Source organism: Eubalaena glacialis, chromosome 1 (assembly GCF_028564815.1).
Source record: "Eubalaena glacialis isolate mEubGla1 chromosome 1, mEubGla1.1.hap2.+ XY, whole genome shotgun sequence".
Classification (NCBI taxonomy): Eukaryota; Metazoa; Chordata; class Mammalia; order Artiodactyla; family Balaenidae; genus Eubalaena; species Eubalaena glacialis.
Window position 1 is genome coordinate 205,344,495 of NC_083716.1, and position 15,664 is coordinate 205,360,158.

Sequence of the window (15,664 nt, forward strand, 5' to 3'; positions counted from 1 at the left end):
AGAAAGGATTCCATGCGAAGAAACAACACAAGGAACCAGAAATAAGAGGGACCACAGCGTGCTGTAGGAGGAGTGCATTCCCTTGGTCTCACTCCATCAATAAATGAATTTTGAGCACATCCCTCTCAAACCAGAAACTTTATTTATAAATCATATATGTGTGCTGTGGTTAATCTGTATACTAAAGATTAGGAAAGTCTACTTTTTAGAATAAAAAGTAAGTACATGGGACTTCCCTAGTGGTCCAGTGATTTAAGACTCCACGCTCCCAATGCAGGGGGCATGGGTTCGATCCCTGGTCAGGGAACTAAGATCCCCCATGCCACATGGCGCAGCCAAAAGAAAAAAAAAAAAAAAGTAAGTACATACAGTTTACTGTTTTCTTTGTTGCCCCCATTTGGGAAGCCACTGGCTAGGTCAGGTCCTAAAGAGGAGGGGTAGCAAGTGAGCCTGGAGATGCTGGCTGATGAGAGCCTTTTGGCCCAAACCAAGAAGTCCACATTCTCTCCCCTCCCCTCTTCACAGGAGAGCTAAGGAATTCAGGAGACCCCAGGATGCCAGAGCAGTGGAGGCTAGGCCTGGCTGCCTTGGGTTGGAAGTGGGCCGGCATTTCTATGACTTTTTGTGCCACATCAGTCTTCTCTAGTTTCTGTTCCTAAGTTATTCAGGTTCAGTCACCATGATGGCTTCTGCATAGACGCCCCCCACCACCCAAAATTGGAGGGAAAGGCAACAGTGTTCAGAGTGGTTGTCTCTATTTTGGGTATGAAACAAAGAGAGATTTTGCCTTGTTTTATTTTGAAATTTGTTTTATTTTATCCTGATTTCTACATTTCCCAGTTTTTTTAATGAGGTAAATGGAGAAGAATGTTACTTCCTTCATTGGTACCCTTGTGCTATGAGACAGTCAACACCCACAGGTAGAAGTTTGCTTTCTTTTCCGTATATGTAGTTTGGTTGTTTTTTCTTTGTTTAAAAAGGAGATGGTGGTAAGTCATATCACTTTTATAGCTATAGAAACTGAAATACAGGTAAGTTACTTTCCCTGAATAGTGATCTCCATGGAAAGAAACAAAACTAAAAAGTAATCAGCAAAGATAAGAAATTACATTATTAAGCAAAATATATGTAAAATTCTAAATAGAGGTATACAAGGAATACAGATTTTTCAGGTGAACATGTGATGTTGTGGGATTTGTAGAATTTGCAGGATTTTGTAACTCTGATGTCACTTTTTAAATTCCAAGAAGAAAAAGGACTCCCTGTCTGTGTTTGTTTGTTTTTTCAATTAACTGTGTCCTCTGTGAGGAAATCCAGGATTTTACAAGTGTTGGGAGTTAGTCCTTATGCTGCATTTGTTCGTGTCTCATTCCAGAAACACACCTCGGACAGTGTGATGACATATTCATTAACTGTAATTTAAATCATTGTCGAATTCCAATGTAAAATATGCAGACTAAGAGATATTAACATTAACAAGTTATATTACCTCTGATTAAAGAAATAGAAAGAAAATGGGCTCAACCTGATTGGCAAGTTGAGTGCACTTGCCACATTCACTGGCAGCCAGAGGGGTGTAACTCTGCTGTATATGTTAACAGTGATTCATGCTTAGAGACACTCTGTTACCCTGAGAGTCATGATTACTAGGCAGCTTCGAAGAGTTGTGTCCCAACCCCAACTGACAGGCTGTAGACATGTATGTTGGGTTTTATATGTTTATCACGTAATGCTATGGAATTCAAGAAATCTTTAGATCAATTTGTCAATCACTGCTGCATTCAGAAAAAGAATTCCAATTATAAGAAGAACGCAGGTTTTTGTGAAACCGAAATGCAAAAGTGTACAGAGTAGAAGGTAACGGACCCAGGAATCCCAACAAAAAACATAAATAAATGAGCATAGCCAGCTACTTGATAATGAGCCTGAGGTAAATTGGCAAGTGGAGTTGGGTAGGACATTTCTGGGGTAGACTTGGGAGGACTTGATCACGTGGGAAGTGAAGGAAGAGGAGTCGTGGAAACTGGTGGGTAGTGAGAGCAGTAACCAGCAGACAGGTGTAGGAGTGGGGGCAGGATGGACGTGAGGGGGAGGAAGAATATTTTCCCTCTGCCCTTCTGGGTTCTTGGCTGAGACCCTGTAATAAAAGACAGGTTAACAAGAGAGAAACAAACAGAAGTTGATTAACATGTATGCCTCATGTACACATGGGAGAGACCCAGGGAAAAATGAAGAACTCCCCAAGGTGGCCTGGAATTCAGGATTAAATACCATCTTCATAGGGAAAGGGGAGAGGGGGTGTAGGCCTCTGAGGGGAGAGTAAATGACTTTTAGGAAAGATGAATGGGTCCTTAGAAGAGCAGGTGGAGGTACGATAGCTTGTGACAGAGTCAGCTGAGTGTGGTGTCCATTCTAGTCTTCTCTCCTTTGATGAGCGAGAGTCAGCATCCTCCCTGGTTGGTGAAACTTCTGGAGAAGGAATTTATGACAACTGAGTTCCTTTTAGGCAATCTGTCTTTAAGCAGAAAAGGGGAGTTCGGAGAAAGCCTGTCCCTGCATTTGCTGTTTTTCACGTGCCCACAGCTCACAATGATCCATATACCAAAGTGCCATATTTGGGGTGGCATATTCTGCTAGTCTTCAGGGAGCAGAACAGAGAAAGGAGGAACGGGGCATTGACAGCCATGCAAGAGCATGGGCGCCATTTGTAGGCACCTGTCGTGTTAGGGCTGCCTGTCCTTCTGACCCTAAGAATAGAGAACCAGACACAGTCTTGATGTATTTGTGCCCGTCATGCCAGGGACACCTTTGTTGACAGCAACAATAGTTGAGAAATGGGTGGGCCGAAACCCCTGACTAGTTTTGCCCTGGGCCCAAGAATTCCTGGTAATACTTGGGGGATCGGACTAGAAATGGTACCCATGGTAACAGTAGAGTACACCCTAAGTATATAAAGGGAGTTTTTCTGCCCTCCACCTGGTGGGCACAATCCTCTCAGCCAGGGCAAGGGATGTAGATGCCTACATCCACATAGCGGCCCCTGGGTGCTACTAGGCTGCCGGGTGCTACTAGGCTGCCAGGCGCTCAGCTGGCATTCCTCCCATGGTCACAGTTCTTACTCCTGATGCAGTAGTAAGGAGCAGAGCCCGCAGTGGAGGGAAATGTTTGCACATTACCCTCTCTCTTTAGTGAAAGAAATAGAAATTCTTTAAACAGGAAGTCTGGCTTTATGGCTTATCACTCATTCGCATGCTTTTTTTTTATTTTTTATTTTTATTTTTAGCTGTGTTGGGTCTTTGTTGCTGTGCGCAGGCTTTCTCTAGTTGCAGCGAGTGGGGGCTACTCTTTGTTGCGGTGCGCAGGCTTCTCATTGCGGTGGCTTCTCTTGTTGCAGAGCACAGGCTCTAGACATGCAGGCTTCAGTAGTTGTGGCTCGCAGGCTCAGTAGTTGTGGCGCACGGGCTTAGTTGCTCTGCGGCATGTGGGATCTTCCCGGACCAGGGCTCGAACCCGTGTCCCCTGCATTGGCAGGCGGCTTCTTAACCACTGCACCACCAGGGAAGCCCTCATTCGCATGCTTTAAGCTGTTTGTTACAAGCCAGGAGGGGTGAAACATCCCCTTAGCATTCGGTAGAATCCTTCCTCCCCAGCAATCTCCACATTCTCTTTCTCTCTAATGGGCCGGCGGTCTGGAGGCTCTACCCTGTGATCATCCTGCCGGCAAGCGCGGGGCTCTGTCTGCTTCCTGAGGCTTTCCACCTGCTTTGTTCTGCTTGGCAGCCGAGGAGTTAAGGAAGCTCCACACCGAAGCACTTCGTCCACCAGAAGGTCCTGAAACAAAATCGTCTGGGATCAGATAGTCGCAGGCCGTTTCTCTCACTATGGCCTCCCTGAGGCCAGCTCAGGAAGATGAAATGTAGCCTAGTTTTAACTCTCTAACGTCTGACTCTGGCTGCTGTTGCAGATTGATCTCGTTCAGCTCCTATTGAAAGCCTACTTTCATTCCTCAGTATCCGCCAGAAGCTTCTGCTCTCCAGCTTCTCACCCACTGACAGTCCTGTGGCCGCTCCCCATCATGGCATCTTTATTTATGAAGCACACCAGACTCGACGTGGCTCCTTCGAGCTGCCAAATGAAGCCGTTCTGTCTCTCAGTGTCTTGTCTCCACATTTAAAGAAGAGTCTTTCACAGAGCAGAAAATGATAAATCTATTCCTGCTAAAGTGCCTTTCTGATTCTTTTTATTATTGTTATTATTAGTCCTCTATAGAAAGGAATCAAGACAGTGGAAACATTTTTATAAAATGACACTTTATCTCTGTGATTAACAATATAATAAACCGTAAAGGCTCTGCCATGGTCATCTCCCTCTCCTTACACCTTATTGCTTTAATAATAAAAGCTTTTTTATGGCAAGAGAATAAAATTTTACTATCCAGGCAGTTTAGATAAAATGACAAGATGTGTTTTTGGAAGGATAAAGGGCACATCTGAAACATGTGAGGTCAGCATGGGTTTTATGTGAGCTCAGTTTATGTAGAACACGTTTGATGTGTCTTCTGTCTGGTGCCCTCCTGAGGACTTTATCCAGCCATTTAGAGAATTTTCAGTGGTCAGCGAAAAGCCGATTGAAGAGTTCTGTGTTTCTATCAAGTACAGAGGATCACCGTCGAAAAGCAAAAATGCCCCAAACCTGAATTGCAGATGATTAGTGGGGGAAAGTACAAATTTCAGTAATTTCTTACCATCCCAATTTGCAAACAGAATCGTTAACTACGTGTCTTGATTCTGAGCCAAACCCTGTGTGGTTTAGTGAATATCGTTGTACTTTTATTCATAAGCTTATGTCTCAAATGATTAGATTCTGTCAGTGACAAAGTTATATAAATTTTTGCATAAAGATGATTTATATGCAAGCACTACAGTTTACCAATTAAGGAGTTTCATTATTGTTATGCCATAGAAAAATAAATATGCTGTCTTCCCTTCCGTTCATCACTGTCAAGCAGTTTTTGTCGAGCAGCCCACCATAGTTGAAGAGCGTAACGTTGAACAGAAGTTTTCTAAAACTCTGTCAGAGCTTCTCTGAAGAAGGAATTATTAAGCAGAGACCTGAAGGAAGCCTCAAAGTGAAGGAGATGAAGAAAGGCAGGGCTGGGGAGGAGAGCTGCCCTCTAGCAGTGGGAAGGGCACGTGCCAAGGCCCTGTGGTGAGGGGGAATTAGAGCTCATACCTCCTGGGGTGTTGGGAAACTTCAATGAGATCATTCCAGTGAGGCACTGGTGCTCTCCCTGATGGCTTCGCACAGTAAGCACTCAGGAGGTGTTAGTTACGAGCAGCTCTCATTTTGAGGCTGTCTACACAGTGGTATCTCGAAAGCCTGCATGTGACCTTTCTGCTTCTCCAGTAGGAATGGGGACAGTGAAACTGCCTGTGATTTTTCTGTGACTCGTCTCCTCCCTCTGTGCCATTCCTCCCTCCTGCCCTCCATATCTGCTAACTCCCTACTGGGTTTTGCCCAGCACCCTCCTCTTTTATCCAGCCTGCAGAGTTGTTCTGCATCAGGCAGCACGTCAGTGCGTATCTCTGTCCTGGGGTCTCTAAGAAGATTCAGTGGGACGTGTAAATGGCACTGATGAAGTTACTCAGGAAGCTGGGTGTGACCCCCAGCACTGCGGGCATTTAGAAGGTGTGAGACACAGGGAATTCCCTGGCGGTCCAGTGGTTGGGACTCTGCGCTCTCACTGCCGAGGGCACAGGTTCGATCCTTGATCAGGGAACTAAGATCTCGCAAGCCATGTGGTGCGGCCCAAAAAGGTGTTAGATGCGGCCTTTCCTCTTGGACCTTCCTTTGGTCTGGCTCTCAGCTTGCTGTGATGCTGGTTCCTCACTGTCTGACAGCCTGCCAGAGGACCGGCCGGCCTCCGCTACTTCATACTCTTCATCTTCCACATCCTCTTCCCTTAGTATTCCCTTCCACAAGCCTGCTGCCTTGAAAGGAAAAAAAAAATCCAGCGAAACTCTGAGGTGCACCTTATTGAGATTCTCGTGGGAGGTCCTGGGGCACTGCCTCGAGCTAGCACCTTGATGCTGGTTGCATCCAGTTCATGAGTTCTGAGCAGGGTCCTGACTCAGCAGAGATCCCTTGGATTGCTTTTATGCGTGAGTTTTGAACGCAATCATACATAGCAGTGCTTGAATTACTAAGATGCTTGAGGACAGTCTTTTGCTGAAATACCCAGAGGAATGGAAGCATGGTTTGATGCCAACTTCAGAGGCTTTTCACATCCTCCAGTGGGCATTAAGCAGATTAACAATTTATTGTGTATAGCCTTCATCCCTCCTGTTGCTAGCCCAGGAGGCCGAAACTAACCATTGTGTGAATATCCACAATGTTTAATGTGTTAGACCTGGGGATACGGATTGCACCCCAAGTGTCCATCTTGTAAACTCTCTGGGCACATAATTATATTAAGTTTAATCAACAAAAATGCACTATAATATTGTAGCTGGTAAAGAAATGAGCAAAGGCCCCTTCCTACACCATCCTCCTCATCCAGCACACACAGAGGCTGCAGGGTCCGTGGCCTTGTTTGGGGACTGAGGGTGTGGGAACTACATGAGGCTGTCTTGGCACTCTCACTGTCCCCTGAAGTCTAAAGATCCCCATCTTGTATCACGTGCATGTATTTGCTTTGGTTGTGCACCTTGCATGCTCTCAAATCCTGGAGACTCTAATTACAGCCTTCTGGTTGATGGAGGGTGGGGAATCCTAATTTCTTCCTCCTGCCATCATCATTTTCTTCCCTCTCCATCTGTTTTACGCTATTTCCCCAGCAAGTTCGGCAGGTCCTCTCACCCTCTTCCTCTCAGCTCACCCAAAAGAATGGAGGGTCCGATGGCAGGAATCTTTTTTTTTTTTTTTAATCCACAGCTGTATTCCCAGCTCCACCCTCGCCTGGCACGTGGCAGGCACTCAGCAAATATTTGTCCAGTGGGTGAATGTTTTGTCAGCCTCTCCAGAGACTGGAGTCTTCTAGTGCTCTTTGGGACATGTTCTGTACCGTCACCCCACACTTGTGCAACCCGGCTTCACGCCGTTGATTAAGAGAATGGAGCAAGTCTCACCTGACCTGTAGCCCGTAAGTCAGCGGAGTCCCAGCCCCTTGGACTCCCGTTTCATGTCCGCTGGAAGTCAAAAGACCTCTCTAAGATTTGTGCCAGTTCAGGGATGCGGGTGAGGCCCAGCGTTCTCATGCTAACTCTGCCTTCAGGCCGTTGCTCTTCCCATTCCTCAGCCCTGCACTGACCCAGACGTGAAACCCAGCCACTCCCTGTGTGTGTGTGTATGTGTGTGCGCGCACCCACACACATTCAGACCATCCACACCAAGCGTGGTGAGGGTCTGGACGTCCCAAGCAAGGCTCACATCACACGCCTGACAGTGGACACCTCACAGTAGCATATGTGGTCCTCCCGCTTCTGGAAGCTCCTTTGCTCACCCCACTACTGGTGATTTCTCCCAGCCTCTTCACCCTACACAGCTCCCAGCCTTCTGGCTGACTCTCTCTCTTTTCACCTCCTTTTCTATAGGGAATAAAAATTCAAAACATTTTCTCAGGCAGAATAGCTTAGCCGTGTTGTTATAATTTGGGCTCCTGACTCCAAATCTCTAGGTTCTCACCTTATCTCCCCACCAGCTTATCCATTAGCCTTGTTTTTCTAAACTAACATAGAACTGCCCTCTCCAATTGCTTGTGGCTACGTTTGTGAACTTGACAGGAAAGCTAAGTATACCTCATAATCACAGGAGCACAAGCCTATTGACTTAACTCAGCATTTTGTACAATTAACGAATATATGCTGGTTTATGAATAGATGATCTCCGGAAAGAAACGCAAGAAGCTGGTGACAGTGGAGACCTCCAGGGAGGGGGACTGAGTAAACTGGGACAGAGTTTGGATAAAGACTTCCTTCTCGCTGTACACCTTTCTGTATCGTGTATTTCCTGTGTTTATTTATTTATTTATTTATTTTTCGCTGTGTTGGGTCTTCGTTTCTGTGCGAGGGCTTTGTCTAGTTGTGGCAAGTGGGGGCCACTCTTCATCGCGGTGCGCGGGCCTCTCACTATCTCAGCCTCTCTTGTTGCGGAGCACAGGCTCCAGATGCGCAGGCTCAGTAGTTGTGGCTCACGGGCCCAGCTGCTCCGCGGCATGTGGGATCTTCCCAGACCAGGGCCCGAACCCGTGTCCCCTGCATTGGCAGGCAGATTCTCAACCACTGCGCCACCAGGGAAGCCCTATTTCCTGTGTTTAAAACACACTGACATCATATGTGTTTAATGTCAATAAATAAGGTACAATTCTCTTGATGTGCCAGTTACACCAAAGTGGTTATAGCCAGTGACCTAAAGCCACATGCGTCATGGGCAGAGCTGATGTCTCTGCTTGATGGATTAGGCTTCGAGCCCAGTTCTGGAGAATTTGCCGTCCCTTGTTCACGTCAGCTCTTTCCATTAGGATTTCCTGGTTGGAAAGAGCCAAGCTCTTCAGCACACAGTCCTTACTCTCCAAGTGTTTAGGTTACATCATTTGGATGAGGAGACCCAAACTCCTAGAGATACATCCCAGGAGCCACTTCGTACCTTGACAAATACTACAAAATATTTCCTCTTAAGGGGAAATAGATTTTCAACACACTTTAAATTTTAAGAATACATCTGATGGAGAAAAAAATGTACATCTGTTGGAACAATCTGAGTAGTAATAAATAAGGATGTTTTAAGGATAATAATTGCAGTGTATTGAAGCACATGAAATATGAGTTCACAATTAAACTATACAAACAAGCAAAAAAAAATCTCATTGGTTACTTTTGGAGGAACCAACTATCGTTTTGAAAACTGATAAATAAAAAGAGAGAACCAAGCATTTACCCTGCCTATGCAAACTGTACTTCATGATAACCAAATAGTTGATAAAGGAAAGTTTCTCTTTATGGAAGTTTTCAGTAAATAAACCAAGGAGTGAGAGAATTTGAATATCCTCATTTCTCAAACCCTCTTGATCTAGGCAGTGATCACCAATAGCTGCTAATGTCATAAAAAATAGAGATGTTCTTTGTATTTCCTGTACATTTATTTTGAGATGTATAAAGTTGAGTACATTCAGGTTTAATTTTTTTTCAGGAGGAGTATTTATAAGTGTGTCCTGTCATGTGTCTGCTGATGGAAGTACATAACATAATTTCTCCTGAAATAAAAAACAAATCTGAATTTAATCAAATTTCTGTATCTCATAACAAATTTATAGAAAATATAAAAGAATGGGTTAAATAATACCATGGCCGTGGAGTCGCAAAATTCAGACCTTGGACAACTCTACAGGACCTGGTTTCTTTAACAAAGGAATTGCAAGGGAGGAAAAAGAAGAAAGAGAGATGGGAGGGAATGTATAGACTAAAACAGATTTAAGAGACAGTCAACAAATTGTCACGAACAGACCTTATTTAGATCCTGGTTCAAACAAACTGTTTAAAAAAAATGTATGGGGCAATTAGGAAATTTTGAATATTGAGTAGATATCTGATAACATTAAATTATTGTTCATGTTTTTGGGTATTATAGTAATACTATGGTTATAGTCCCCAAAAGTCCTTATCTTTGAGATACCTATATTGAAATATTATGGTTGAAATGAAAATTTAAAAAATCTGGCATCTGTGCTTATTTACACATAAAAATCTGTGAAAGGATACATAAGGGATTTGTGATGATGTGTTGATTCTGGAAGGGGAGCAAGGAGTCAGGATGGGAGAGAAATGGACTTTTGGACAGAAAATTATTACTTTTGCAGGTAATACCTTTTCAAAGGACTAACCAAAAATATGTTAAATATAATGGAAAAAAAGTTAATTTAACCTTGAAAGGCTTATTTGGGGGAATGAGAAGGCATAGACTCATTATAGAGCATGTGGATGGATTGACCCAGAACCATATTTCTCAAAGTGGGTCCTAGGACCCTCTGCATCAGCATTGGGCCCACCTCTCTCCCTCCCAGCCCAAATCTGGGAGAGTGAAGCACAGAGACATTTGAGAATTACAGGCCTTGATAACCTGAGTGCCACCTTTTAAATACTTATTATATTGTTTTGGAACTTCAAAAATTCATAGGGCAAAAATACTCCCAAATTGAAATTCAAAGCAGTGCAATTCTGAAAGTCTGAAAAGGCTTTTTTTTTTAGATTTGCTGACAATGATTTAATCAGCAGATGTCACTATGTAACACTGGGAGCATCCCTTCCATGTTGCCTCATTTTTGGAAAGGCAGAGTCTGCTGCTGGCAATGTAACATAGAAATATTTATGGTAATCTTGTATTTTGTTTAATGAAAATAATTTTTCTTTTACTTCCAGTGCTTATTAAAAGTTTATCTTTGATTAAGCATTCTTTGCTTTTGTTTTTGTTTTTTTCCCCCAGCATCATTGACAAAGAAGTTTCATTAATGGCAGAAATGGATAAAGTTAAAGAAGAAGCCAGTAAGTAGACACGTGGTTGTTTGATTAGGAGCCTCTCAATCAGAAGTAATCCATAGGTCAGATTGACAATGATATAGGTTCTGAGTGGGGTCCAAAAGGATGGAGTGGTAGCACCCACTGAACGGAGGGCAGAATAGGCATGCAGCAAAGAATAGGTGCCAGTTGAGTTTATTTAAAGTCCAGGGAGACTTTTGTGCCTATAGAGGACTACTTATAGTTAATTGGGTTTAAAACGACATTGAATGTAGTATTAAATTTTAAAACATAAGTTTTTATGCCTTCGCAACTTACAAATCTTGCTATACTACTTATACAATCCTTTTCACTTGTTCTTTCAACTAACTCAAGTTTACCAAATTAAGTTCCCCGAAAAAATGTGTTCTATTTGAAAGTTACTTCAATTCCCCTTAACGTTTTGAATTACATTTGTAAATTTAACATATCTTATTTTTTTCAAGCACTTCGGATACCTGACAAGGCAAACTCACAAACCTAACCAGCAAAGTATTCCAAGCTCTTAAGCAACTCGTATAAGATTAATAATTCAAACTTAGAGATGTACTAAATGAAGTTCTCTTAAAACACTCCAATTCTGTTTACAAACTCAGCCAAATTCGCTAACACCTGCCAACTTAACACCTCAGAAGAAAATCAGTTACGTGTTTGAAATCACAAGTGAGATTGCGTAATATACAGAATACTCTCTATTTAAATAATGAACACACGCAGACAATCCTGATCATTGCAAAACTTTTTCTGAATTTAACACAAAATATTAGTACTCTGGGTTTGATTTATTTTACTATTTTTATACCTATTTCTAAACCTTTCCACTGCTGTAAAGTTACCCAACAGCCATTAGGGTGGATTTGCCATCTCAAACAGGCTGAGGTTCATGGGTTGGAAATTTCAACTGAGACAAGATTGCTCAGTCAGATTCAACGCAAGTGTACACGCTGATCCCTCTTTTATTTTTAAATTCATTTGCTATGTTAATGGGAGCCCTAAGACCATTTTTTTTTTCTTTTTTTTTCCCCTAAGACCATATTTTTCAGCTGGGATTTAGTTTTACAATCCGTATCTCCTAGGCATTTTAAATTCTTCATCCTTACCCAAATCTTATCTCATAAATTGGATAAATGGCAGTCTGCACCCCCAGCCAGGTTTCAGCTAAATTCCTTTACTTTTGACTTCAGTGCTTTCCTTTTTATCGGTGAAGGATCAGACCAGATTCTTCATTCTTTTAATATTTTTCTTGCCTGGCCCTTGGCCATAAATTCAGTAGTTATTTTGTGGAAAATAGCTATCATTATTTTTGTGAGACAATTTTTCCGAATAATTTTAAACAACGTTTTAGAATCTAAAATTCAGCAGGTTTTATTAAATAAAACTAAATGTGATCCAGGGTTAAGCTGTGGAATATTTAGATAGTTAACACAATCCCTTTGACTGTGAAATTACTTTATTTTATTGAAATTTGTTGATTTCTTCAGTAGCAGTAGATTACCCCGTGACTTGGGATCTTCCCTGTTTCTCAGGTACAGCTTATTTTCCCTTTTCAGTTTCATATCCTAATGATAAAAATGTAACAGCCAACACAAACACAAATGTTTCTTTAGCACCAAATAGAAAGTTACTAGCACATCACTTTCTCAGAGGTTAACAGAGGGCCTCAGATTTCAAGTGCTCATTCTTCCTTCTTGGGACAGTAGTATTCAGTCCCAAGACCTGTGGAATTTGGGCATCTCTGGAGAGCATCCCCATTTTTAAAACTCATTCAATCAGTAAACATTGACTGTGTGCTTCCTTATGTGCTAAGCACTGGCAGAGAGAGGGACAAACCAGCAAACAGATAAATCTGGGCCCTGCACTCATAGAGCTTTCAGGCTAGCTGAAACGGCTAGCTTGGTTGACAAGGTTCCCCTAACTTCAGGAATCGGTCCTGGTTTAGAACTGCCCAGCGCCCTGGGGAAACCAATTCGCTTACCTTGGAGGTGAACAGAAATGAAATCAAATCCAGGTTCCACCCATTTACTGGCTGTGTGACACTGAACTATTTTGTGAATTTCTAAAGTCAGGTTCCTAATCAGAAAAGAGGGCATAAGAAGAGTGTCTATATCAAATAGTTATTAGCACAGTGCCTGACACGGTTTGTATAAAAAGAGAAAAGCTCATCTTAGTAGAGAGGTTAGTCCAACCCCTCAGAAAACAGAGGTCAGAGGGGTTATGCAGCCTCTCTCAGGTGACACACCTATGTCAACCATAAGTCTTCTCCATCGATAGAAAGAACCATTGAATTTCTCCCCACAAAGTGCTGAACTGTCTTTACAACCACCATTTTGAGCTTCCTTATCTATGGTCTCAAGAGTATTTTCCACGTTTTCCATTTCCTGCACATGATATAAACCATATTTCCCCAATTATAACATAAGCTCCTATATCCCTCATGGCACCTAACACAAAGCTGAGAAGACTGTGGGTACTTCATTGTATTTCTTAAAAGAATTATTGTAATTAATTCAGTATCTACAGGCTGTGGGATCCAGTATTAGTGAACGTGAACGTAATTGCAACAAGAGGGAGGTATATTCTAGATAAATATATCTCACTTTAATAATAGTATTTGTGGGCTTCCCTGGTGGTGCAGTGGTTAAAAATCCACCTGCCAATGCAGGGGGACATGGGTTCGAGCCCTGGTCTGGGAAGATCCCACCTGCCGCGGAGCAACTAAGTCTGTGCGCCACAACTACTGAGCCTGCGCTCTAGAGCCTGGGAGCCACAACTACTGAGTCCACGTGCCACAACTACTGAAACCCACGCACCTAGAGCCCGTGCTCCACAACGAGAGAAGCCACCACGATGAGAAGCCCGCGCACTGCAAGGAAGAGTAGCCCCCGCTCGTCGCAACTAGAGAAAACCTGCGAGCAGCAATGAAGACCCAGTGCAGCCAAAAATAAAAGAAATAAAATATATAAATTTATTTTTTTTAAAAATTTTTTAAAAATAATAGTATTTGTAGTTAGGGTTTTTTAGGGTACTATTCTAAAGAGTTCACATAGGTTATTTCATTCAGTTCCACAATAACCCTGTGAGGGGTATATGATTATTACATTTTACAGATGAAGAAAGTAAGGATGCTGTCGTGCTATGATCTCAAACTTTGCCTGCCCAGGGAATTGGAGGCCTAGACAGGTGTGTTCTCGGAGTGTCAAATTTACTAGAGATGGGAAGAAAACATTGCTTTATATTAACAGGAACATAGATCTATTATGAAGTAAAATGCAAAATTCACAAGAATTTTTAAGGAATTAAAAGGATTTTAAAGAACCTTTGTGCTTGAAGAGCTACTTGGGCCCCAGCTCCTGGCACCCTACCCCCCAGGATTTCAAGTATACCCTCTGCTAAGACATATTATTCGAGAAGCCCTAAAATTTTCCATGGTTCAAGTAATAAGAGCAAGCTTCTAATGTGTTCCAGAAACTTGAAGGAAATTATAAATCCTACTGAGCGAATGGATTTCAGCATACCAGATACTGTTTATAAAACTACATAAATAATACTAATCGAGTGTTGAATGCAGTGAAAATCTAAAGCCATATGGGACTGTCTCCCTCTACAAATTTCCAAAAGGATGGTGCTTTCAAAACATACTTACTATTCTATTTTAAATTATAGGATCAATGAATTTGAGGAACTGATCTGTTTTGGTTTTGCTTTCTGTTTCTGTGATTGATGTTTTTGAGGTGAAAATGTTGGCTTCCCCCCAGAGAATACTGGCTTTTGATCTCAAGTTTTAGGACTTTTTCATAATGAAAGTCTTTGAAATGTTAATGAGACTATATGTAAAACTCATCCCAACACTTGCTGATGCAAAGTATTCATTCCCATGCGCATTTGCATGAGTGTAAACTCAGAATTTATTGGTGATCTTGCACCTGCATTTCTATTTTAGGGCCCATTTATATCTGTTTCTACAAAATCTTTTGTTTGGTATGAATGCCCAAGTTCTACTTAATCAAAAAGAACAATTACCCCTAATTGTCACCAGTCCCACAGATGATCTGTTAAGAAAAGTCAGATCTGTTTATCCATGTATCACTCAGGGTCTGTTGACCCCTTTACTAGCTGCTCATCAAAGCTGGGCCCTCAGAATTCTTATTTATCTTACTTTGCAAGAGGAAAGTACCTCATTTCATCTTCCTACTCAAGAATCATGTTCTCATTCTCCAGGCTTTAGTTCCATCCATATGTTGAATTATAATGGGAAATAAATAATCAGTCAAAGGTATGAGTCCTAGATATTCTCAAGTGGCCCCTGTAGAATAGGAACTTCTGCCTTTCTTGGCATATTCCTTTTAAGTAATGCATTGATTCATTCTTTGCATATTCCTTTTAAGTAATGCATTGATCCATTCGTTGGAATCCTTCATTCAGCAAACATGTTGGGCACCCACTGTGTACCAGGCCCTAGGTATCCTGGACACAAAGAACTAAATGTGCAGTTTTTGCCAGGACTAGAGATGCCTGCTGTAGCCAGAAGTAACAATATTTTAAGAGCAACCAGAAATCCAGCTTTTGAATGGAATCACTTAACTTTCAAGTGTGGGTGATTTATTTGTAAAAGTAATGTGTGGACCAAACAAAATATATGTACCCTGTCACTGAAAGTGATAGCTGGCTACCTTTTTGTGACCTCTGGTCTGACTGGGTAACCTGGGACATCACTCAGTAATACATTTTCTACGTTCAGATGAAAATTCCTTTCGCTCCCATCATCAAGACAAGTTTTTCACTAGCTTCTCTGTACTCTGAAATGCTACCAGGCACAATTCAGTCTCTGCCCAGCTACCTGGAATTGTAAATGGGAGGCAGGGGGCGTCCCGGTAAATAATCAAAGCATGTTTACAGTAGTTTGGCAGATGGTTAGGCTTTATGAGTTACAGATTAGTTATTTTATTGACATCTCAACATTGGTATCAGCATAAAAAGATATTTCTCATCCTGTCTGAGGAATGGCTTATGGTTTGCAGGAAATCTTAACTCTTGATTGATTCTGAACTTCTTTTGGGGCTTTTGAAGCAACTATTTTTGACATTTATAAATTAAGAACTCTTAAAATCAGAAAGCAC

The 15,664-nt window shown here is 42.1% G+C and overlaps 1 protein-coding gene across 8 annotated transcripts in view; it reads left to right on the forward strand.

Moving 5' to 3' along the window:
* The window catches only part of SPATS2L (spermatogenesis associated serine rich 2 like), a 165,724-nt gene that overhangs the window by 139,149 nt on the left and 10,911 nt on the right, over nt 1-15,664 (forward strand). For all 8 annotated transcript variants that reach the window (XM_061186132.1, XM_061186124.1, XM_061186116.1 and 5 more), the window contains one exon: nt 10,477-10,535. In XM_061186132.1, coding sequence (XP_061042115.1) covers nt 10,477-10,535 — 59 coding nt within the window. The remainder of the gene's footprint in view (nt 1-10,476; nt 10,536-15,664) is intronic.